The sequence below is a fragment of the Lynx rufus genome, unplaced genomic scaffold (assembly GCF_022079265.1).
Source record: "Lynx rufus isolate CCGP_SWC_20201006 ecotype Redwood Valley unplaced genomic scaffold, mLynRuf1.p SCAF_3, whole genome shotgun sequence".
Taxonomy (NCBI): Eukaryota; Metazoa; Chordata; class Mammalia; order Carnivora; family Felidae; genus Lynx; species Lynx rufus.
The window spans coordinates 60,831,940-60,857,031 of record NW_025814845.1 but is presented as its reverse complement, the minus strand read 5'-3'; the positions used below and the strand labels follow the sequence as shown (position 1 = coordinate 60,857,031).

At 38.0% G+C, this 25,092-nt stretch overlaps 1 protein-coding gene across 1 annotated transcript in view; it reads right to left on the bottom strand.

Annotated features, from left to right (window-relative positions):
• Positions 1 to 25,092, bottom strand: part of FRAS1 (Fraser extracellular matrix complex subunit 1) — a 293,351-nt gene that overhangs the window by 100,430 nt on the left and 167,829 nt on the right. Inside the window, exons 31-35 of the mRNA XM_047092267.1 lie at positions 21,675 to 21,791; positions 13,228 to 13,342; positions 10,568 to 10,705; positions 8,434 to 8,466; positions 270 to 401 (exon numbers count right to left, since the gene is read on the bottom strand). Of these exons, the coding sequence (XP_046948223.1) occupies positions 270 to 401; positions 8,434 to 8,466; positions 10,568 to 10,705; positions 13,228 to 13,342; positions 21,675 to 21,791 (535 nt within the window). The remainder of the gene's footprint in view (positions 1 to 269; positions 402 to 8,433; positions 8,467 to 10,567; positions 10,706 to 13,227; positions 13,343 to 21,674; positions 21,792 to 25,092) is intronic.

The following is a 25,092-nucleotide window of genomic DNA, read 5'->3' as shown; positions in this document are numbered from 1 at the left end:
CAACAAATCGAACTCCTGGAGTCTAGAAAATGAATTCTGTGTTGTATTCCATCACTGAACATTGACCTCTGAAGGGTTTATTTCCTTTTCTCTGTGCTGCTTCTATTTGCATGGAAATGGGCGGAGGGAAGGAAACAGGTGAGAATGCATGCACCTTTTGGAAGAGGAGGTCACTACTTTTTGGCAAGCATCAAGAGGTTTAAACAGGGACTGTGGCTGAATTATGGTTCCATTTCCAAAGGCATGTTTCTTTCAGGTTCAGTTCTTACCTATAGAAGAGCTACCTCCTGGGCTGACCTCAAGCAGTGGAGCTCTGACCTGGAACACAGGCGGGTGCTGATCAGTGGGAAGCAAGTGAATGGTGAGGACCATCTCCGGACTTGTGTGATCTCCATCTGAAACTGGAAAGGATACACACACACACACACACACACACACACACACACATCAACTTGTAGTCTGGTCACCATCAGGCTGCTTCCACAAACAGGTAGCCAGAAGCTTTTTTAGATTACCTTAACACCTTACAGAGATGCTTACAAATGGAAAAAGTAAGCAAGCAAGTAACATACTGTGGGCTAGTCTAACAAAGCTTTTTCTACTGGATAATGAAAAGGCTAAAGGACCATAATAACAAGTCATTTTAAGAAGCAAATTTCACAACAAGGTGATATTCGTAAACACTAGGGGAAAGGAAAGAAACACAAAATCTGCACTCTTAGATGATGCTGGTAAAGACTTATTTCTTTTATTTATGGAATTATTTTTTGACTCCTCCTATTTCAGAAAAATATTTTCTTTCGAGTGATCTCATTTAGAAAAGACATGCCTATGTCTCCTTAGAAAAGAACTTTTTGAAAAAGATAGAAAATACCCATACAAGTTTCTCTAAAGGCATTTGTTTGGAAGCAAGCAGACCCGGTTTTTTTTACCTGAACGTTATACACAATGCAGTAAATGGAAGATACTTTTGCGAACAGAACAATGACTTCAAGATTTTATTTCCTTGGATTATCTGACATCCAAGTGAACACTGATCACCTGAAGAACACAAAGGCAGAGGTGCCTGGCCCTTGACTCTTCTTTCCCCTTTCTTACCTTACGACACCCTTGTGGGGCGCCTGGGTGGCTCATGTGGTTAAGAGTTCGAGTTCAGCTCAGGTCAAGATCTCACAATTTGTGAGTTGGAGCCCTGCATGGAGCTCTCTGCTGTTATTGAGGAGCCTGCTTTGGATTCTCTGTCTCCCTTTCTCTCTCTGCTCCTCCCCTCCCCACAAAAATAAATAAACATTAAAAAATAAAAAATAAAAAATACCCTCTCTTCTCTAAAAGCCAGGTTTGGAAGAATATGTGTACTATCAGTTCACCAATGTGTTTATCTGTAGTGGCTAGTAAGGAAACTGTACTGCTGATTATTTTAAATGTGTAATATGCTTTCATATGGGTTGGTTTCCTTCTTCCCTTTCTTCTAGACTTAGTAACAAGTCTGTAGGAATCTGACATCTACTTAAGCAAAGCAAAGCATTACTCAGGGCCTCCTACTAATGACATTTGGGTTTTAGATTTGTCTTTTCCTTGAGAACAGATCTAAAAGATATGGCTGGGTTTTATAAGGTACAGAGCAGTCCAGAAATAGCCCTACTGAAGGCCAGGAGACATTACCCTTGTGACATGAAGGTTTTATGGTTCTGGTCATTCAGTTAAGTGTCACAATTATTGCCCCTGCTTCTTTGTTTATGCTCAATCTCCTCTCTGGATCATTAAAGATAGGGACAAATAATTCTTAACTTTGGAGAGTTTGGGGACAAACTTAATGAACTATTCCATAAATCTCAGTGGGTTCTGATTCTCTGAGGTCCCTGGAATCTAAGTTAAGAACACCTATGTTAAATAAAAATCATAGTCATAAGATATAATTTTACTTTTTAAAATTGTTTTATGTTGATATTATTATTATTTTTTTTTAGAGAGAGAGAGAGCGTGCAAGTGGGAAGGAAGGGCAGGGGGAGAGACAGAGAATCTTAACCAGGCTCCATGCCCAGTGAAGAGTCTGACATGGGGCTTGATTCCATGACTCTGGGGTCATGACCTGAGTTGAAATCAAGAGTCAGACACAATTGACAGAGCCATCCAGGTGTCCCATACACTGACTCCATTTTTAAGTTGGGACGGAACCTCAGGGAGCCTTCCACATCCTCACTTTTACAGAAGAGGGAAGGAGCCCTGAAACTTAAGAGCCTCAGTAATATCACACAGCTGTCAGTGTGACCAAGGTATATCCTTTTCTCTGTAAGTAAATGGAAGAAAGCTATTTTCTGGCACATATTTTATAACTAGAAAATATATCAAGAGGATTCAGAATTTTGTAAGCAAATATAAGAACTTATAATAAAAATGTTAGTAATTACAAGTCTAGGTGTCCCTTTGAGCAACATTTCTGATTTCTCTGAGAAACAGTCAAATTGCCTCTTAAGGTCAGATGCCTCCTGCAGGAACCATTTGCCTTGTGTATTTTCCTTGCTTAGGGCGGCTCTACAGAGCACGTATGCTTATTTTGAAGCAGCCAGGTCAGGAATATCAACTTTCCTTCTCATCTTAGTTGATTAACCAAATGAGCTATTCTCCTTCATTCTACGGTTTAATATCAGGGCTTGGGCTTGTTGCCACCTTAGTTCATTATGTGCCTAATTTAAAATTTTCTCTCACAAAACTCTCCTAAAGGAGATAGCTTCCTTCCTACCAGTTTCCAAAAGTTTTTCTCCTTAAAAAAAAAAGGGAACCTCTTACACCCTTCACAACAATTAACTCAAATGGATCATGGAGCTAAATGTAGAATGCAGTAATACTATAAGGCTCCTAGAAGACAATATAGGAGATAACTTAGAAATGACCTTGGGTGATGCCTCTTTAGATACAACACAAAACATATGATCCTTGAAAGAAATCATGGATAAGCTGGACTTCATTAAAATTAAAAACTTCTGCTCTGTGAACAATGTCAAGTGTATGAAAGGACAAGTCACAAATTGAAGAAAAAATGTGCAAAAGACCCATCTGATAAAGGATTGTTATTCAAAATGTACAAAGAACTCATAAAACCCAACAATAAGAAAACGAACAGCCCGATTAAAAAATGGGCCAAAGACCTTAACAGACACCTCACCAAAGAAGATACATAGATGGCAAATCACATGAAAAGATGCTCCTCATCATATGTCAGCAGAGACATGCAAATTAAAACAATAATAAGATGCCATTACATACCAATTACAATGGCCAAAATCTGGAACACTGACAATACCAAATGCTGACAAAGATGTGGGTCAAAAAGAACTCTTATACATTGCTGGTGGGAATGCAAAATGGTACAGCCATTTTGGAAGACAGTTTGGCTTTTTTTTTTTTTAAACAAAACTAAATATATTCTTATCATATGACACAGCACCTGCACTCTTTGGTATTTACCCAAAGCAGTTGAAAACTTAGGTCCAAAGCCTGCACCCAGATGCAGATGTATTTACAATTGCTAAAACTTGGAAGCAACCAAAATGTCCTTTAGTGGATGAATGGATAAATAAATTGTGGTACTTCTAGACAATGGAATGTTATTCAGCACCAAAAAGAAATGAGCTACTAAGCCACGCAAAGACATGGAGGAACCTTAAATGTATATTGCTAAGTGACATAAGCCAATCTGAAAATACCACATTGTTTTTGTCCTAACTCTCCACATGGTTTTATTATTTTTTTTTGATATGAAATTTGTTGTCAAATTGGTTTCCATACAACACCCAGTGTTCATCCCAACAGGTGCCCTCCTCAATACTCATCATCCACCCTCCCCTCCCTCCCACCCCCCAACAACCCTCAGTTTGTTCTCAGTTTTTAAGAGTGTCTTATGTTTTGGCTCCCTCCCTCCCTAACTTTTTTTTTTCCTGCCCCTCCCCCATGGTCTTTTGTTAAATTTCTCAGGATCCACATAAGAGTGAAAACATATGGTATCTGGAGTGTTGATGCATAGGGGCACTTGTACCCCAACGTTTATAACAGCACTTTCAACAATAGCCAAATTATGGAAAGAGCCTAAATGTCCATCAACTGATGAAAGGATAAAGAAATTTTGGTTTATATACACAATGGAATACTACTTGGCAATGAGAAAGAATGAAATATGGCCTTTTGTAGCAACGTAGATGGAACTGGAGAGTGTTATGCTAAGTGAAATAAGTCATACAGAGAAAATACCACATTTTATAGGATTCTCACTATATGACATTCTGGAAAATACAAAACTATGGAAGACAATGAAAAGAACAGTGGTTGCTAAAGGAGGGAAGTAGGGAAGGGAGATGAATAGGAAGAGCATAGAGGATTCTTAGGGTAGTGAAAATACTCTATATGACATTATAATAATCCATTATAATAATGGATAAATGTCATCATTCACTGGCCAAAACCCAAAGAATGTACAACGCCAAGAATGAACCCAAACTATAGATTTTGGTTGATTATGATACATTAGTATAGGTTCATCCTTAGTAAAAAATCTACTGTTCTGATGAGTGATATTGACAATGGGAGAAGCTATGCTATGCATGTGTCGGGGCAGGGTGAGTAAGGGAAATCTCTGTACCTTACTCTCATTTCTTTGTAAACCTGAAACTGCTCTAAAAAAATTAAAATTTTAAAATCATTTTAAAAAAATTACTCAACCATATATATATATATACATATATATATATATACACACACACATATATATATATATATATATGTATATAAAAGATACATATATACATATAGAAGAAAAAGCCTCAGGCAGAAAAAAGATAAATTAATTTAAGGTCACCCCAACATCTATTTACTCTACTCTGTATGATAAGTTCAAGGATCATTCAACTTCAAGTCCCAGAGAAGTTAATAGTTAACCCCTTCACCTAATTAAGCTTTCAGGTAAAAGTTGAGGTTTGGAAACCAAATAGGCACACTATTACGATACTTGTTTTTCATGACCAACACACATGCAGCCCAGACTAAATTAAATATCTCATGCTCAGTGTCAGAAACACGTATTAAAATCTTTGCTCTACTGTTTACCAGGACTGGAAATCTGGGCGATTACTTACTCTATTGACCTGTAGTTTTCCCAGCTTTAAAATGCTAAACATAATACTTTAAAATGCTAAAAATAGTATTGTTATAAGGATTAAATTAGACAACTTGTACTGAAAATTGTTTTGTAAAATGTAAAATACTATATAATCTGTTGTATATTATTAATGACTGAACTATCTAGAAGCTTATCACTGGAAATGAGCTGATACTGGATTCACATCAACAAATGACAAAATAGTTGAAAAAAATAAAAGGCATCTAAATTGGAAAGGAAGAAGTAAAACTGTCACTATTTGCAGATGGCACATTATATATAGAAAAACCTAGATGCCACCAAAAAACTATTAGAACTAATAAACAAATTTAGTAAAATTATATGATACAAAATCAATATGCTAAAATCTATTGCATGTCTATATCCTAATAATAAGCTATCAGAGATGTTCAGAAAATAATCCCATTTATAACTACATCAAAAAGAATGAAGTACCTAGGAATAAATTTAACCAAGTAGGTGAAATATCTGTGCTCTGAACTATAAGATACTGATGAAAGAAACTGAAGAAGACATAATAAATGTAAGGATATTTCATGCTCATGGATTAGAAGAACTAATATTGTCAAAACGTCCATAATACTCAAAGCAATCTACAGATTCTAAGCAATCCCATCAAATTTCCAAAGGCATTTTCCACAGAAATAGGACCAATTATTCTAATTTTGTATGAAACTATAAAAGACCCCAAAAGGAAAAAGCAATCTTGAGAAAGAAAAACAAAGCTGAAGGCATCATGCTCTCTCATTCCGAATTGTATTACAATGCCACAGTAATCAAAACAGCATAACATTGGCACAAAAATAGATGAACAGAATCAACAGAGATCAACAGTATAGAATAGACAGCCCAGAAATAAACCTACATATATACAGTCAATTAATTTATGACAAAGGAGCCACAAATATACAATGAAAAGGACAGTCTCTTCAATAAATTGTGTTGGGAAAATTGGGCAGCCACATGCAAATGAAGGAAACTCTACCATTATCTTATACCCCCCACACAAAATAACTCAATATGGATTAAATACTTGCATGTAAGACCTGAAACTATAAAACTCTTGGAAGAAAACAAAGGTGGAAGCTCTTTGATGTTGGCCTTGGTGATGATTTTTTGGGATTTGAAACCAAAAGCAAAGGCACCAAAAGCAAACATAAACAAGCGGGACTACATCACACTAAAAAGTTTCTGCACAGCAAAGAAAACCATCAGCAAAATGAAAAGGCAAAGTACCAAATGGGAGAAGATATTTGCAAATTATGTATCTGAAAAGGGGTTAATATCCAAAATATATAAAGAACTCATAAAACTCAATAGCCCCAAACCCAAACAATCCAATTAAAAAATAGGCAGAATACCTGAATAGTCATTTTTCTAAAGACATAGAGATGGCCAACAGGTACATGAAAAAATGCTCATCATCACTAATCATCAGGGAAATGCAAACCACAACCACAATGAGATAGCACCTCACATATGTTAGAATGACTATTATCCAAAGGGCAAGAAATAACAGTGTGGGCTAGGATGTGGAGAAAAGACAACCCTTGTGCACTGTGGATGGGAATATAAACTAGTACACGCTTTATGGAAAATAGTTTGAAGTTTCCACAAAAATTAAAAGAGAAATACCTCATTATCCAGCAATCCATTTCTGGGTATTTATCCAAAGAAAATGAAAACACTAACTTGAAAAGAGATATATACCCCATGATTATTGCAGCACTATTAACAATAGCCATGACATGGAAGCAGCCTAAGTGTCCATTTAACAAATGGATAAAGAAAAGGTAGTATATATATGCAATGAAATATTATTCAGTTATAAAAAAGGAGAAACTCTTGCCATTTGCAATGACATGGACAGACCTTAAGGGCATTATGCTAAATGAAATAGGTCAGACAGAGAAAGACAACCACCATATGATCTCACTGATTTGTGGGATCTAAAACAAACAAACCAGCAAATAAACAAAAAACAAAAAACCCAAGCTCACAGCTAGAGGACAAATTGCTGGTTGTCAGAGGTGGGGTGGGGGCGGGGTATGAAATGAGTGAAGGGAGCCAAAAGGGACAAACTTCTAGTTATAAAAAAAGTCATGGGCATGTAATGTACAGCATGGAAACTATAGTTAATAATTCAGTATAGCATATTTGAAAGCTTCAAAGACAGTAAATGTAAAAGTTATACTAATAAGAAAAAATAATTTGTAACTATTTTTGGTGACTGATGTTAACCAGATGTACTGTTGTGATCACTTTGCAATATATACAAATACTGAATCATTCTGCTGTACACCTGAAACTAATACATTATATATCAATTTGTTATGTGTCTTATGTCAATTCAATCTCAATTAAAAAAAAAAACAATGATACAACAATGAAATTTACAACAAGTAAAAATCATAACACGTGTGATTTTTAACCCTCAAAAAAGGAAAGAAAGTCTGGGAGTTTGAGGGAGATGACTTTCTCTCTAACCAAAATTTATCCTACACGAAATATAATAGGACAGACATATGGATGGTTGATTCCAATGGAATAGTCAAACCCACCTAAACAGCAATTTCAGGATTACAGCCAACCATCCTCACACCAGACCTAAACAAGAAAGCTTGTCCCTGTGTTGCTCCTCATAGATGCCACGTCTGACTGTGCTTCTGCTTATTGGCACTCAGCTTCTACTGCATTGTCAACTAAAGCTGGAATGCTGGGGTCTTCTACACACAGCTTTCATTTCCCTCCAGTAGCAAGGCATTCAATGAAAGGCTCAATTCAAGACTATATACAACCACTGCCCATTAGCTGAGTGTCACAGAGGAATGACTGTGCCAACCATTGTTCTGGGAGCTTTACATATATGCAATTATTAGTTATTATCCCCACTGATGAGTGAGGCATTCAGGCATAGAGAGGTTAAGAAACTTTCCCAGAGTAGGCTGACCCTCGGGGCAGCCTCTGAATCCAGAGGCTAACCTCTTAACCACTATTACCTCTCTTTAATAGATATTGGGATTGGTTGAAATGGGGCTTGAACAACACTAATCTTTCGGATATTTGATGGATTACTTTTTCTATGAATACAAAGTTACACTATTACTATTTAGTCATGTGATCATTTCAGAAAAACTTGTCTTATATAACTTTTAAGGAGTTCTTAGAAAATAATGCAAGTAATAATGAAGGGAACAAAAATAAAGGACTAATAAGGAAAGGAAAATTCAATTTTCTAATAAAATTGCTATTAAAATCTTCACCTGTGAAGTGAAATTTCACCGATTCAGGGAGACCTGAAAGAACAGAAAAGAGAAAATCAGTGTACTAAGTATTTTGGGATCAGAAATAGATGGAGAAGGTACAAAATATGGGGCAGAGGTTAGAAAAGGAAAGGATGTTTTAATCTAAATTATTATGGTTTAAGGAAAGATCACCAGGTCTTTTGTTAATATTATGTTGAATTTAATGGTGCCATCACTAATTTTAAGTAACAAAAAGAACTGTAGAGTAGAATAATTTTATATCCCAGTAGTTAGAGTGATTTATAATACATTCATTCAGATCCCATTTTATCAGTACATAAAATCCTACAAATCAGTGAATGTGGGTGATGTCGTATATCACTGACAAGGCTCTTTGGTGGGTCAATTCCATCGTAGAATTGAGTGATGCCAGGGACATTGATTTACACATTGTAATGATGTGAGAGATTTATCTCATGGCATTTATCCCATAGATTATATAGGACAGGACTCTGTTCTCACTAAAAAGGCTTTAGGAACTTAGGCAAGTATAATAGGTATGGAAATAACTTCAACCATGGTTGACATGTTTTCTTTCCCCCTACTCCCAGGATATTTTGAGTTTCTTTGTAAAGTAGGTCTTGTCAAGTTAGAGAACCATGAACATTTTAATGGGCTATTAGTTATCCAGTTACTAAACACTGGGGATATTCCCTAGAGAAGAGGCCTATGCTCACGCTTAAATATTTTCAATATAATTGAAGAGTTAATCATTTTCTGGACAATTGCATTTAACATAAATAATGGAAAATATTATTTTAAATGTTTGCCATGATTTAAAATGTAACTCTAAAATTATTTAACCCGTGTTCAACTTACCATAGGAAATCACCAGCTGTTCTGTATGAATAAAGCTACTATATAAAAATAATATTCCATATTAATCATGTTATGTGGCACATACATCTTAAAGATCATAAGGAAACAGCATTCAAGATTTTTAGAATCATTCCAGATTCTATACAATACAGAAGTATTTACAAAACTCCTGCATTCTACTCAGCAGCTTTGATTACTGGGTCAAGGGGACAGATGAGGGATAGCAAAGGTTAACTATCATGACTAGGTGGTAGGGCACAAAATGGCTCAAATTAGAAATTCAGCTATTCTTTCATTCAGTTTTCTCTTCCTTTAAAAAAGGTGGCTTCTATCAAATCCCAGCCCCAAATGTTGACTGCATTCTCCATTCCTGCATGGGACTTTCTCTGAGGCAGTAGGGGATGCTTCTCCCTAGATTCCTCTTGCCCACAGCCCATCCACCCGTGGCCTCCTCCTCCAATCCACTCACATCACTGTAGTCAAAGAGTTCCTTATAAAAAGCTATCTCCCCAGATCTTAAAACCTCCATTGTGTTCCTATTGTTCTTGGGATAAAGATCCCAAGGCTTATAGGGCCTCTAAGGTCTGGCCTCTATCTCTTCCTCCAGACTCATCCCTGTTCTGCTGTTCCAGACACATTGACCTTTTTTTTTTTAAGCCCCAGAATGCCACATTCTCTCCCTCCCTAGGGCCTCTTCACATGGAGTGTATGGCCTTCCTTTGGAAGTGTTCTCCCAATATCCCAACATGCACATTTAGGCTAATAAGCATCCACACGTCCCTCTACTGTCAATGCCTCCCGAGTCAGCCTCCATTGAACCCTCAGTATAGGTCAGTCTTGTCACTTCTAATTCCACCACTGAACATTTTTTCTTTCTATCCAGAGCTCTTCTCTTAGTCTACAATTAAACATTCATTACTGGGATTATTTCTCAAATTCTGTCTCCAAACATAGGTCCCAAAACTCAGCAAGAACAGGATTCATGTCTCTTTTTGCTCACCACTATATCTCCAAGACCTCACTGTATGTGATTGACACATAGGAGGTACAAATAAAGATTTACCGAAAGCATTCCTGCATGCATGAATAAGAAAAATAATGACAAACTGAGCCCCAACTACATATTGGTCTACAAGTCTCAAGCTATTTTGAACAGCTATAAAGCAGTGTCACTAAACTGTCCAGAAGGACAACAGGAAGAGTTAGGGAGAACCTGCCATGAAGATCCACAAAGAGCAGTTTGGGTGCCTCAAAATAGAGAGGAAGGCATTACCAGCGAAGGAGAAGGCCATGATTTCCTGGAGGTGAGGAGCTGCAGGGGGAGGACGGTACATGATTTTTCCCTGGTTAATATCTTCTTGTGTAAAATACCGGATTGGAGAGTGAGGCTGGTCCCTGTGTTCGATGATCCCTGGGGAGGAAGAGACTCAGAGTGAGCATGAACAGTAATCCTGATGGTTGACTGAATGACCAGAGCCATAAGGCTGCCTTTCCCACTGATGGGAGTCTTTTATACTTCAAGAACAATTGCTCTCTAGTTTCTCTTATCATACCATTCTCCAAGCATTCAGGAAAAGAGTGAATCTAAAACCCAAATAGACTTTAATAGCATCTTTTAAAAAATGTTTAACTGAAGTATAATTGACATACAATATGATATTAGTTTCAGTGTACAACTTAGTGATTTGGCAATTATAGACATTATGAAATGCTCCCCACAATTAAGTACAGTTACCATCTATCACTATACAAAGTTATTACAATATTATTGACTATATTCCCTATGCTGTTGTTTTCATCCTGTGACTTATTTATTTTATAACTGGAAGTTTGTGCCTCTTAATCCCCTTTACCTATTTTTCCCATCACCCTACCTACCTCCCCTCTGGAAACTACCAGTTTATTCTTTGTATTTATGAGTCTGTTTGTGTTTGTTTGTTCATTTGTTTTATTTTTTAGATTCACACATAAATAAAGAGCATATGGTATTTGTCTTTCTCTGTCTGACTTATTTCACTTAGTATGATACCCTCTAGGTCCATCCATGTTGTGATGAATGGTAAGATTTCATTCTTCTATGGTTGAGTAACATAACATCCCAGTGTGTGTGTGTGTGTGTGTGTGTGTGTGTGTGTGTGTGTGTATCTCACATCTTCTTTATTCACCTATTGATGGACACCAAGGTTGTGTCTCTATCTTAGCTATTATAAATAATGGTGCAATAATTATAAGGGTGCATATATCTTTTTGAATTAGAGTTTTTGTTTTCCTTGGGTAAACACCCAGAAATGCAATTATTGCATATAGTAGTTCTATATGATCAGGACATATTTAATTTTTTTGAGAAACCACCAGTGTAAATTGGTGACTGCACCAATTTACATTGCCACCAACAGTGTCCAAGGCTTCTCTTTTCTCCATATCCTCGCTAATACTTGTAATGTCTTACCTTTTTGATACTAGCTATCCTGACTTGTGTGAGGTGATATCTCATTGTGGTTTTGGTTTGCATTTCCCTGATGCTTAGTGATGCTGAACATCTTCTCATGGGTGAAACCCAAATAGATTCTTGACTAGGATTCATTGACTATAAACAATAGTAAGATGTAAATTACTGCCCCTAATATAACTCAGACTAGGTAATTCTCCACAAGTCATAGACATTGTACCATAATTACAAGATTCTCTTAATTGAGTTTAAGTTCAAAGGTCAAGGTTGCTGAGAAAATGACATAGACTGGTCTCCTGGTTAGGCTATAATGAGAACTTTCTCAATTTATGCCTTTTCTTCAGAAATACCTCAGTTTCTGTGATAATCTTTGGCAACAGTAACATGGATCATGACTATTCTAAGAATTGGATTTGCAATTATTATTCTGCTTGTGATAATGCTTTAGGGGCTAAAAAATTTTCCTATCATTTCTAAATTTCACAGGTATAAAAATAATGCTGCTATGATCACCTTTCATGTCCTATCAACACTTTCAAAGAAGGACACATGTGAGAGTTGTTGTTGAACTAACTCAAGTTATGAGGGTCTGAGAGACCCATGCCATTCTCCAGAAGACAGCCCCGGCTGCTGGATGGAGAGAACTGTACCTTCTACCCTGGCAATGTAGGGAGAACAGCTCTTGCTGTGACTTAGCAGGTTTTAAAAAAAGTGAAGGATGACTTTTAAGAGTTTAATTTCTCTGGATTTTGTCAAAAGGGTAATAAAATTTAATTTTTTATTTCTCCTGGGGGATTTGATGATGTGAAAAGACTTTCATCTAGGGCAGTGGTTGGTCTTGGGAAGGCAGAATTTGCCTTAACAGAAGCTAATCTCCTCTCCATGAGGGACAGCCACACTTCTGTTAGGGATAGGCTTATTAGTTAAGCCCAAAAGTAAGAAATCTAAAGGATGAAGACAGATGGCAGGGGCCTACCTTTCCTCTGACTATAGTTCCACATTTTCATTTTTCCCCATGGGTGAAGAGTAGCTTACCCAAATGGGAAAGGAATGGACTATGTATGGTTCAGCCCCTTCTGTGCTTTCTGGCAGAGCTCCTTGTCCTGAGCACATGCTCATTCTGGTCTGTTCACCTATCATAACTTCACTGGGGCAGGATCTGTCCCTACAGACAGTGCTTGTCTGTCCAGTTCTGCCTGTACATGAGAGGGCGCACTCAACCCAGTGACTGAGATTATATGCACACCATGTTCTCCAGCACAACTCTGTCATACCAATGCTGACACATTCATCCCCATCTGTCTGACCACAGTGTCTCTCTCTCTCAATTGGTCTTAAACTCAGAACAGGGGAGCAAAGGTATGAATAACTGTCACTCCTTAAATCCTCAACAAGTATATGCAGACAAAACTTGAGCTTTGAAGATAAGTCAACAATTAGATAACAACAGCATCACTCAAAAGATCATTTACTGTACATCTTACCTTGATTTGGATGCAGAGGTAAAGTGATATTATATATAATCTTTCCACTTGGTCTCTCAGAGTTTACAAAAGAGAGGGAATGAGGCTGAATCACAGTCAGGCCATCTTCCCGAGCCTAAACAAAGTTTAAGGAGGAAGAAGAACAAATGGTGTGATGAAAACAAAAGCCAGAGGGGGAAAAAAAACCTTATTAAAAAGCAAAAGGAAAAAGCAAAACAAACAAACAAACAAAACAAAACAAAGGACCTCATTTTGGGCTTTTAAATTAATCACACACAGCAAAATTTTCTCTGAAAGTTCAGAAGAAGGATGTGGTATCTTGCATTGCAGATCTGTCTTGGCGTTAAGAACCTCCCAGGGTTATAGAACCTTCTTCTGGTTCTCTTGTACCCCAACTGTCCTCTCCCCTGCACTCTGCCAGGTTTGTGTCGGTGCATGCTGTAGGAGTCTCAATATGATCACTTTTCCCTAGTTTTGGAACTCATAGTGGTACATATTTGAAAATGGGGACACCTGGGTGGCTCAGTCCATTAAGAATTTGACTCTTGATTTTGGTTCAAGTCATGATCTCATGGTTCGTGAGATCAACCCCACGTTTGGGCTTTGCACTGACAGCACAGAGTCTACTTGGGATTCTCTCTCTCCCTTTCTCTACGCCTCTCCTCTGTGTGTGCATGCACACACACATTCTCATTCTCTCTCTCTCTCAAAATAAAAGAAAAAAAAAAAGAAAATGACCCATCACAACTGGCTACTCTGCTATTCTGCTCTTCACAGCTGGGTCACTACATCTTTGCTCCTCTAATTTAATGAGCTAAGGTTGTATCTGGTAAGAAGCCCTCCCTAATCCCCCCCAGCTTTGCTAATGGGAATTGTGACCCAAACATCCATCCTTCCTTCCTTCCTTCCTTCCTTTTTCTTCCCTTTTCTCCCTCCCACTCTCCCTCCCTCTCCCTCCCTCTCCCTCCCTCTCCTTTCCTTTCCTTTCCTTTCCTTTCCTTTCCTTTCCTTTCCCTCCCCCTTCCTTCCTTCCTTCCTTCCTTCCTTCCTTCCTTCCTTCCTTCCAACAGTGGTAGCTTCAAAGGCCCAAAGATGAACTCACCTCAGACACCAAAGGAGTCTCATTATTTGAATTCAGAGATTTAACAATTATCTATTAAAGCACAAAAAAATAGTCAATGTTTTCTTTGTCTCCATTGCACTATTCAAAAGAACTAGCTATTGCTTTTGGGGTATTTCTCAATACCCAATAAAGGGGTCGAGCAAAATTAATCAAAAGGCCAATGTGTACATATTTTTTACTGTCCATTCACCTGTGTACAGCCATAACCCATCAATAGTGACAATGCTCAAAAAAAGAAAAAAGGGAAAAGAAAGAGATTTTGAATCTCATGACCAGGTATAACAGTGAGTTGGGGACAGCAGCAAAAACACAAGAGTGGAGATGAGAAAAGGGAAAAGTGTGTGAGCATGGGCCCCTTGCCTGGGTCACATATGCTGTTAACAAAACAGAACAAAAATATCCGGCTCATTGCAGGCTCTTCCTAACTGACCCCTGAAGGGTTAGAGTTTGACATGCTCTCCTGCTCTTTGAAGCTCTGCTTCTTAAAGAAGGAATTTCCCCATTTAGGAAAGGATTAAGTAGGGCTCAGTAATTCTCATGGAGGAGGGCGTGGTAGTCTTCCTTTTAACGGTGAAAAGATTGAAGGTTGCAGTTGCTTTGTAAGTGTCCTGAAGGCACGCATGTCCTGGGGAGAGGCAGCTTTGCAGGTTAGGACAACCCTCCTAGAGTAAAGAGTCATATTTCAGGCCACTGCTCAGGTCTGGAATGTAATGAGCAAGGAAAATAAGAATTACAAATAGCAGCTGGTCTCTCACCCTAAAATAAAACAAGTAAGGACAACAAATTAAAAATATATGCCCCATGTAAGGTGTTTACAGCCCATGCCTGTGTGCACACACCCATAAATGTATACATGTGTGGGCGCAGCAACATGGGCACAGAAGTGTAGACTCAGCACATTGTTCAGTACTATTTGCCACCTTTTAATCTCAAAACCATAAGAATAACTGGATGTTCTCAGAGTAGTAGGAGATATTTTTGAAAATCTAGATGTCCCTAAAATAAAACAGTAAGAAGAGGGAATGGAATAGGAGCATGGCTAAAGAGAAATATATTCCAGCCAAGATGACAGATAATTTATTATGGAATTTATTGTTACTATTTCCCTACTAATAGAAATAGGAACTAGGTAGAAAAAGGGAGAATTTGATTTTCTGAAGAAAGCAATATTGAGTCTGAGATATATCAAAGTATAATCAATTTTAATATTGGCTATTTGGAATGTTCAATATTTATCAATTAAACATAGTAAGAAATGAAAGATTAAATTTTATGGAAATCATTACAGAAGGCACATTTTTATTAAGATATCTGTCAACAAAAGAAGATTACAGAATAATGGTTTTCATAATACCCATATTGCATCTGAATATATCTAGAATCCAATTGCTTCTCCCCACTGCCACTGCCAGCACCCTGTTGGGAGCCACAATTTCTCACCTGGATCATCACCAGGACAGCCTCCCAACTGCTCTCTTGCCCCACCTACAGTGTATTTCAACACAACAATCAGCCAGGGAAGATTAGACCCTTGCTGCCCAACACCCAGTAATGGCTCTCCATTTTGCTCTGAAAAAAAGCAAAGTCCCTACAATGGCCTGTGAGGACCTTGTAAGGTCTGCCCCAACTCCTCCCTCTGCCCCTCTCTCTGCTGCCCCCAACACACACATTTGACACATCTGTGAGTTTGACCAGATGACTGTCATTTTCACTCACTCTGCTCCAGCCGTGCTGGCTACCTTGCTGTTCCTTGAACATCTAAGCACATTCCCAACTGGATGTCTCTAAACACATGGTTCCCTGGGCCTGGAATGCCTTTCCCTCAGGTGTCTGCTGGGCTATCTCCCTCACCTCCAGCAAGTCTTTCTTTAAACATCATTGTCCTAATAAAGCTCACCTCATTTAGAACTGCAACCTGGGTTTCTCCTGTTCCCACCACATTTCTGATCCCTCGACCTAGATCTACTTTTTGTTTTACCATAATACTTTCACTAACATACAACACATGAGTTACTTATTATTTTGTTTATTACTTATTGTCTATTCTCTCCTGACCTGCCAAGAGAATGGAAACTCCATGAGAACGTGGATTTTTGTTTGTTCATGGACAGATCCCAAGCACCTAGCACATGGCACATGGAAGTGCTTGATAACAATTTGTTGAGTGGATGAAAAATATCATTAGGAAAAGATTAAGCTAAGAAATAAAATAATGAAAATATTTTTATAACAACTTAATTAAAAAAATATTTTCCAGGGGCGCCTGGGTGGCTCAGTCGGTTAAGCATCCGACTTTGGGTCAGGTCATGATCTCGCGGTCCGTGAGTTCGAGCCCCGCGTCGGGCTCTGTGCTGACAGCTCAGAGCCTGGAGCCTGTTTCCGATTCTGTGTCTCCCTCTTTCTCTGACCCTCCCCCATTCATGCTCTGTCTCTCTCTGTCTCAAAAATAAAAAAATAAAAACGTTAAAAAAAAAAATTAAAAAAAAAAATATTTTCCATGGTCTTGCAATGTCATCTAAATAATTAGAGGGGCAAAACATTTTAACATGTAAGTCTTAGCAAAGTATATGTGACTTAAATCTTTAAAAATCCCTAGTCAGGATTTATAAACAACATTACCATTTCAGTCTCCATTAAAAGCAAGACCACTTTCCCATGTTGACTGTCATAAAACCAAAGCAGCAATGCCCATGGCTGGCCTGAGAAATTAAGAGGATGAGATGCGTAAAATGGAGGTTTTGCAAGAAGCCATCTTCTCACATAGTTTAGTTTGGACAAAATTAATTTATTCACATATTCATGTGGCAAATATTTAGTAAAAACCTAATATGGGAAGGTACCGAGCAAAGAACTGTGGGAGATGTAAGATGAATCAGATATAGATTCTTTCCTTAAGGATTTCCGGTTTTTAGTGAGGGAAGTTCATAAATAGCTCCACTGTACAAACTGCTAAGTAGCTTGAAAGGCTCAGATAAAGCACAGTAGGAATTCCAAGGATAAAGAAACATTTCTAGAAATTGCAGGTAATGATTTTATTAGTGTTTGAAGGGTCTCAAGAAAAAACACGGACACATAAGCCCGCAGCCAGAAAACAAATACAGCATGCCTAGACTTGAGTCTACACGACAAGGGATCAGCTGTTCCAACTGAATCCTTGCTAACCCCAATAAGAGTGGTTTTAAGAGACCTCTTGTTACAGCAATCACTGGAAACAAATGGAACTAGAAAGACTTGTTCGAGGCCTTTTTCTTAGGTTGTGACCTTGGGAAACCCAACTCTGAGTACCACAACCATTTGAAAAAAGGAAGTAAAAAATATTCTGTCTTTCACATTAAGAGATAAAAGAATTTTCTTCCCCCTTAAGAGAGGAATTGGAAGTAGGATGTTCAAAGTGTGTGTATGCACGGGCATACACATATGATTAAATTATTTGAATTTGAAAGTGATATAGTTTAGGGAATTATTAGCTATGTGAAAATAGGTCTGAAAATGATTCATTTAGTCAACAAATATTTACTAAGCAGCTACTTTCCATAAGCCATTGTGCTAGATGCTGGGGAAGATACCAAGATTAATTAGTCAAAGATTTTGCCCTTAAAGATCTTCTAAGTCAAGTAGTGGATGATTAGTTGGAAGACTGAACTGATATAAATCTATTAACTTATTTGCTGAATCTCACACTGTGCTATGCTATTATTGGTAAATATGCGTGTTTACAGATCTCCCTGCCCAAATATGATATATATCCCAAATATACATATCTCACATGTTTATATATATATATATATGCATGTGTGTATGTGTATGTATGTATGTATATACATATAGATAAACATACATACATACACATACACATATATATCTTATAATATTATACATATATGTATGTATGCACATACATCTGGTGGAACATCACAAACAAAATTCTAAGGATCTTATATTTGATGAAGGAGAGCATTATAGAAAGGCCACAGAACAAATTTCCATTTAGGCAGGTATTTGTTTATGTTGCTTTTTACTCTATATAATCTCCCTGAGGAATCTCAGGCCCAAGGATTAAACCACTACCCACCATTAATGATTCTCAGAGGTTTATCTCCCACCGAGAATATCTTCTGCCAGCCCTTAATAGGCACACATTTTATAAGCACATCCAAAACTGAACTCATCATATCTTCCACCTCTCCCCCTTGCCCTGAAGTCCCCATACATTCCTAATCTTTATGAATGGCATCTTTACATATTCAGCAACTGGGCTGTTTTGCTCTCTTCCTATATCTAATTAACCACTATGTCTCTAAATATCTTTTAATCTCTATTTTTTTTTTACCATCTTAACCACTTTAGGTGCACAGTATAGTAGTGTTAACTATATATGTATCATTGTGGAACAGATTTCTAGAACTTTTTCATCTTACAAAACTGAAACTCTATATCCACTGAACAAAAACAACTCCTCTTTTCCCTCTCCCTACCTCTACCCCCTCCCACCTCTGCAGGGGCAACTACCATTCCACTTTCTGTCTCAAAAAGTTTTACTACTTTAGATAGCTCATATAAGTAGAATCGTATAGTATTTGTCCTTTTGTGACTGGCTTATTTCACTTCGGATAATGTCCTTAAGGTTCATACATATTGCAGCATTTCCTTCTTTAAGATTGAATAATATTCCATTGTTGTGTATACCACATTTTCTCTATGCATTTATCTGCTGGAGGGCATTTAGGATGCTTCTGCCTCTGAGCCATTAGGAATAATGCTGCAGTGTACATGGGTGTGCCAGTGTCTCTTTGAGATCTCACTAACTGTGAATGTTCATCGCCACTGCCCGTGGTACATGCCACTAACCCTTCATGTTCTAGATGACTGCAACAGCTTATTTCTTGACCAATTTGTTCTCTGTTTGGACCCCAGGTGGGTGTTCTTTACCCTACAGCCAGAATGATCTTCCTAAATTGAAAATCTGATCATGCCCCCTCTCTGCTATGAATTCTTCAACATCCTACTTGCCCCAACAGCCTCTCAGAACAAAATGGAAACTCTTCATCTTATCTGTAAGATCCTCTATGATCTGACTCTCATTTCTTGTTTCTTTTTCACCTAGAGATTTATGCTCTGGCCAACTGAACTCTCTGTAATTCCTCAAACATGTCATGTTCTCCTGTTTCTCCAACTTTTTTCACCTGCTGCTCATCTGCCTCAAATGAATTTCCCCATATTTGCAGTCTAGATAAATGGGGTTTCAAGTAGGGTGAGCAGAGCAGAAGCAACAGTATCACCCGGACACTTGTTGGAAATGCAAAGTCTCAGCCCTGTACTAAACCTACTGAACCAGAAAACTCTGGGGTGGGCTCCAGCAATCTGTGATTTAACAAACTGTATAGGTGATCCCAATGCAGGCTGAAGTTGAGACCATGCTCTAGACATAATTTACACTTCAACCAACTCAGTTCACCTCCAAGAGGAAGCTTCGATGACCTCCCCCGTGCCTTACCGAACTAGGTGTCTCCTTATTTGCTTCCATATTGTGACTCTGCTTGCATATCACATCATGGCATTTATCGCTATATTCTCATTGCTTACTTACTTGCGTGTTTTAGACTCTAATTTCCACACTGAACGTCCAATATGTTCCACAGCACTTGGGATAACTTAGGGGCCCAAAAGTGTTTATTTGAATGATTGATTGATTGGAGAGGTGGACTCCTACCCTTAAACACATATATGAATATACCATATATTTATTTAGCATATATATATATATTCATAGTGTATTTACAAATATGTATAAAACTTGTGTGCTTAGAGGAGTCTAAGTCACTGAATAGAAAATGTCTTTTTATCACAGATTATAAGTATATCCTATAGTAATGGCTCTCATTAATATCATAAGAATTTCAAACTGTATGTTTTAAGGGATAAAGAGTGAGCTAATCACATTTTACAGTAAACTCACCTTTGTGATATCCTAAATTACACAGGGCAGATCTAATTTACAAACATGCAACCTGAGACCCTAAAGGTTAAGTAACTTGAGAAGTCTCTAGAGTCCACAACAACATAGTGGGAATGGCGCCATCTTCATTGGCTCCTGGCCCATTTTTTCCCTCTAAACTCCAGTGCATTAGCATCTGGCAAGCAATGCATATGCACATTTTTCTTTACACTTTAGAGAAAATTCTGATCCAAGTTCCTTCAGTCAGAATGATGAATTATAGACTTTATAGTGCTGCTGAATTATGATTTCTTTAAATTATGGTTTATGGTGGAAATGCCGATACCAGCTATTCATTAAAAACTTTCTGTTTCCCCCTTTATGTCTCTGTCATGCCCCAGACCCATAATTTCTAAAACTATAGCTGCTCTCTTTGTTGTGGCTCAGGGCTGATACACTGCTTTGGGGTGTAATTATGTGGGTGCTAACTAAAATGTGAATCCTTAATGATTAATTTATAAGGTCTTATATGCTTGTGGCTCTGTCTAGAACAGGGGTTCTGGCATTACATATCCACTGGATATAGGGTTACAGTGGAGTTACTAATTGTCTGAACTAAGCTTCATGTACTAATTTAGCTGTCATCTTGCTTCAAACTTTTCCACATGCCCACACTCCTTCCTACACGGCACACGAGATCTTCTGCGATCTAGCTCACGAACCTCCACATCCTCACTACTCCTCCTCTGCCTCCCTAATTTCTCGGGTCTTACTGAACTATTTGCAGTTTACCCAACCACCATACTGTCTTTCACCGCTATGTCTTTGCATGTGCTGTTCTTAAATCTGGAAGTGCTCTTTACCATCACCTCTCCATTCCTCCCAACCTGCCCCCCAAACTTTCACTTAGATAATTGCTACTTATTTGTTTGGATTCAGCAAAGACATCACCTTCTCCAGGAAACTTTTATGATAAAAAAACAAAAACAAAAACAAAAAGACTTCTAATAGGGCTTCTAAAATATAGAGTGGCAGTTTCTCCAACTAGATGGAGACATAACTGACTGAACAATTACACCCAAACGGTATTGATTAAGTCTATACTACCCTGAAACTCCTTCCAACTACTGTGACCATCTGGATGCTGTAAAAAGGACAGAAGCAATGGATGGGGGGTTGAGGTGGATTCCATGTAACCTTCCTTTCGCTCTGGAATTTTAAGTTTCTTTTTCAAGTCAATGAGAAATGTGACATCAGGGCTGGTTATTGTTGGCCCCAGTGTCTGCGTTCTGAGCCAGGCATTTGCCAGATACAAAAGCAGGACACTCCTTCAAACCCATCAGCATGCCTCCTCCAAATGGAAACCACAGGCCGTCCCACCCAACTCACGGTCATATGGAGAGATGCTCCCAGAGAGAGTTTAGGTGCGTCAGGTGTCTGTGGTAATATCGCGATGTTGAATATGCGGCTCTCCAGATGCGTGTGGGCTTCTGTGGCACTGGACACCTGAAAAGAAATGTCATGCTGGTGAGCTTCTTGTCCTCTGTTGGGCAGAGTATGTTTGTGCATGTTTGTTTTTCCTCCTTTAAACCATCTGTCTTTAAATTCTATGTGCTCTTGCATTTTCATTTTCATTTTGCTCTTCATATTTTAATATTAATGTTTTCCTGATTACAAAAAATGTAATCATTTTAGGCAGTTCTAAAAATGCAGGGAAATCCAAATGAGAAATAAAAAAAAAAATCTAGAACGTCACTAAGTAGAAAGAGTAGTTCTTAACCTATTGATGCATTTCAGGTTAATATATTTTCTATGTGTATGTGAAACTTTATATGCGATTATGTGCTCTCTAAATTTTATTTTATTTTATTTTTATATTTTATTAAAATTAAAAAAGATTTTTTTAATGTTTTTATTTATTTTTGAGACAGAGAGAGGCAGAGCATGAGCAGGGGAGGGGCAGAGAGAGAGGGAGACACAGAATCTGAGCTGTCAGCACAGAGCCCGATGCAGGGCTCGAGTTCATGCACTGTGAGATCATGACCTGAGCTGAAGTCGGATGCTTAACTGACTGAGCCACCCAGGCGCCCCTCCAAATTTTAATCTAACATAATACTATGATGTTTTGTTATATCATTACTCATTCTTGAAAACATAATTTTTGATAGCTACATGTCTCATTACGAGCATATTTAACACACGTTCTATATGGGACTTTTTATTCTACTTCTTCAATTTTTTCCCAGCACAGATATGTACACCTGGATTAGAAATGATAAATCTCAGCTTCATCTTCATAAGGTGTAATTAGTAACAATTACAATTAGAATAGTAGTCACAAAATGGGGCGCCTGGGTGGCTCAGTTGGTTGAGCATCCGACTTCAGCTCAGGTCACGATCTCACGGCTCGTGAGTTGGAGCCCTGCGTCGGGCTGTGTGCTGACAGCTCAGAGCCTGGAGCCTGCTTCGGATTCTGTGTCTCCTTCTCTCTCTGCCCCTAACCCACTCACATTCTGTCTCTGTCTCTCTCAAAAATAAATAAACATTAAAAAAAATTTAGAATAGTGGTCACAAAATCAACGTTTTCTTGCTTCAAAAATGCTAAAAAAATTATGCTTTGCCTACTCAGCTAGCTCCTCCCCTCCCCCAGTGCTTCTAAGCTGCCCCCTTAAACTCCCTCTCTCTGTTTTCTGTTCCACTTTAGGCTTGTCACAAGAGTTGCTAAGGCCTGTATGGCCACGTGTAGTTGCATTAATTCCAGATGAGAGGGGTCAGGGTTCTGTCAATTCTAAGGAAAAAGGCAGGAATGGCAGTCCTTTCTTTATGTCTTCTGAAGTTGTGCCCAACAGAAAAACTGTCTTCTTGGTATCTTGATCACATCAGATGCCTGGAGATCAAGTTTCAGAATATCTACATGTTTTCAAGAAGATACCTTATAGTGTGTCATTACAAGTAATATTAATGAAACAGCTATAATTTGCTGAGCATCTCCTATGGGCTCAGCACCATACTACCTACTTTTCAAAAGTTCTCTTACCACTTACAAAGTTGATATTATCTCCTATTTTAAGATGAGGAAATAGAAGGTCAAATAAGTTAAGCAAGATATCACAGTCATAAAGTCAATAAGGGTCAGTATTCAAACAGGTCGGAAGGTTCATGATCTTCCTACTGACCAAGATGGCTCAATTTGGAACCTTTCAAAACTTAGAAGAGGGGAAAATATACTTTATCTCTTGAAGAAAAAGAATGGAACACTGTGCAGGTAGTGAAATGTGGACACATTACCAAGCAAGGGAATCAATTCTAGCTTCCTTAGTAAAGATATTGGTATGAAATATGTTGGTCTTTTCATACCACATCCCCTAAGGCTGTTTCAACGTGCTCTGAATACACCAAAACCAGAGTCCCTTCCCATGCCCCAAATGACGCAAATGTGCGTGCTTTCTTTTCACTATGCCATGCTCTATTTTTAAATGCCACTTGCATTACATAAATCCCAAGTTTTACGTGCAAAGTAACAGATGGCATGCCTTGATGGCTCATGACAGCACATCAACATTAAAATGGAATTAAATCCATGCAACTCATTGTATTGCATTTTCTGCTTTAAAGAAAGAAAAAAGAAGGGAAGAAAGAGAAGAATCATTAGAACAGCATCTTTTTTAGTTTAATTCTTTTAGGGACACTAAAATGATGAATGAGAGAAGTTTCAGCCATTTGTTTCAGTACATAGCTACAGTGTCTGTGTCATTTCAAATCAAAATATGAGGTAAGCCTATAAAACAATGAGACTTTAAAAGCACACCCAACTTTTTTATATCCAGGAGAACATAATCTCAGAGAGTTGTTTCACGCTTGCAATAAAGATGCTGTCAGTGTTGAAAATGCACTTTTTGGAATGCCTTCAGAGGGAGTTCACAAATCATGTAAGAAAACTGAGCTTGTTACTTCATAATTGCTCCCTGTTTTAACAAAAAAATAATTACTACTCTTCTTACCAGACATGACTCTGACTGACTTTTGGCTCTTTGGTTATTTTTTAAAATCAACTTCCAAAGGATGATATACTGTCACTACTGGGGATATTCTAAAGAAAATCCCATAGATTTTGAAGAAGATCTCAAGTAGGAGTTCTAAACACATCATGAGTAAAATGTGTGAAGACTTTCCAAAGGGAACCACTTTCTGAGTAATAATGTTCAACTGGATGTCTTAAAGTCCAGTGAGTTTGTTTAAAAAAAAAAAAAAAAAAGAGTAACTCTTGCTTTTTTATACCCATTTAGTAACCAAGTTGGAAAAGCAATCGAGTATCATTTTTTGAGGACTGCAGAGTTCCCTGGTGCTAAAAATGAAAACGTTAACTTGGGCAAAGGGCACATGAGGCTTGCTCACCCATTGGACCTTCAGTGTGCTTGCTATAATCTCATTCTAATGGTTTCCAAGTTTCTTTCAATCTGCTCCCTGGAAAAGCACATCTTTTACACAATATAAATTAGGCAATAAAGATGTGTGCACCAGGCATCAGGAGGAGAATGGATGGTAATTTTAACAAGGTAAGCTATCGTGGCAGTTTATCCCCAACTGGATTCCTAGACAAAGGAAAAGTCTTAAACTCAGAGGGACTGTGACTCTGCTTTGGCTGATCACTACCACGAGTGCTTCTTTATATTTTCTCTGACACTTTCCCGAATTCCTTTCTGTACCTATGTTTAAACACTCTTTCTCAAAGTTTCTCATTCCTTTGCACTTTTATTCAATTCTTTATTTCCAAATTGCCCTTGACATAGGTTTGTCTAATTCTATT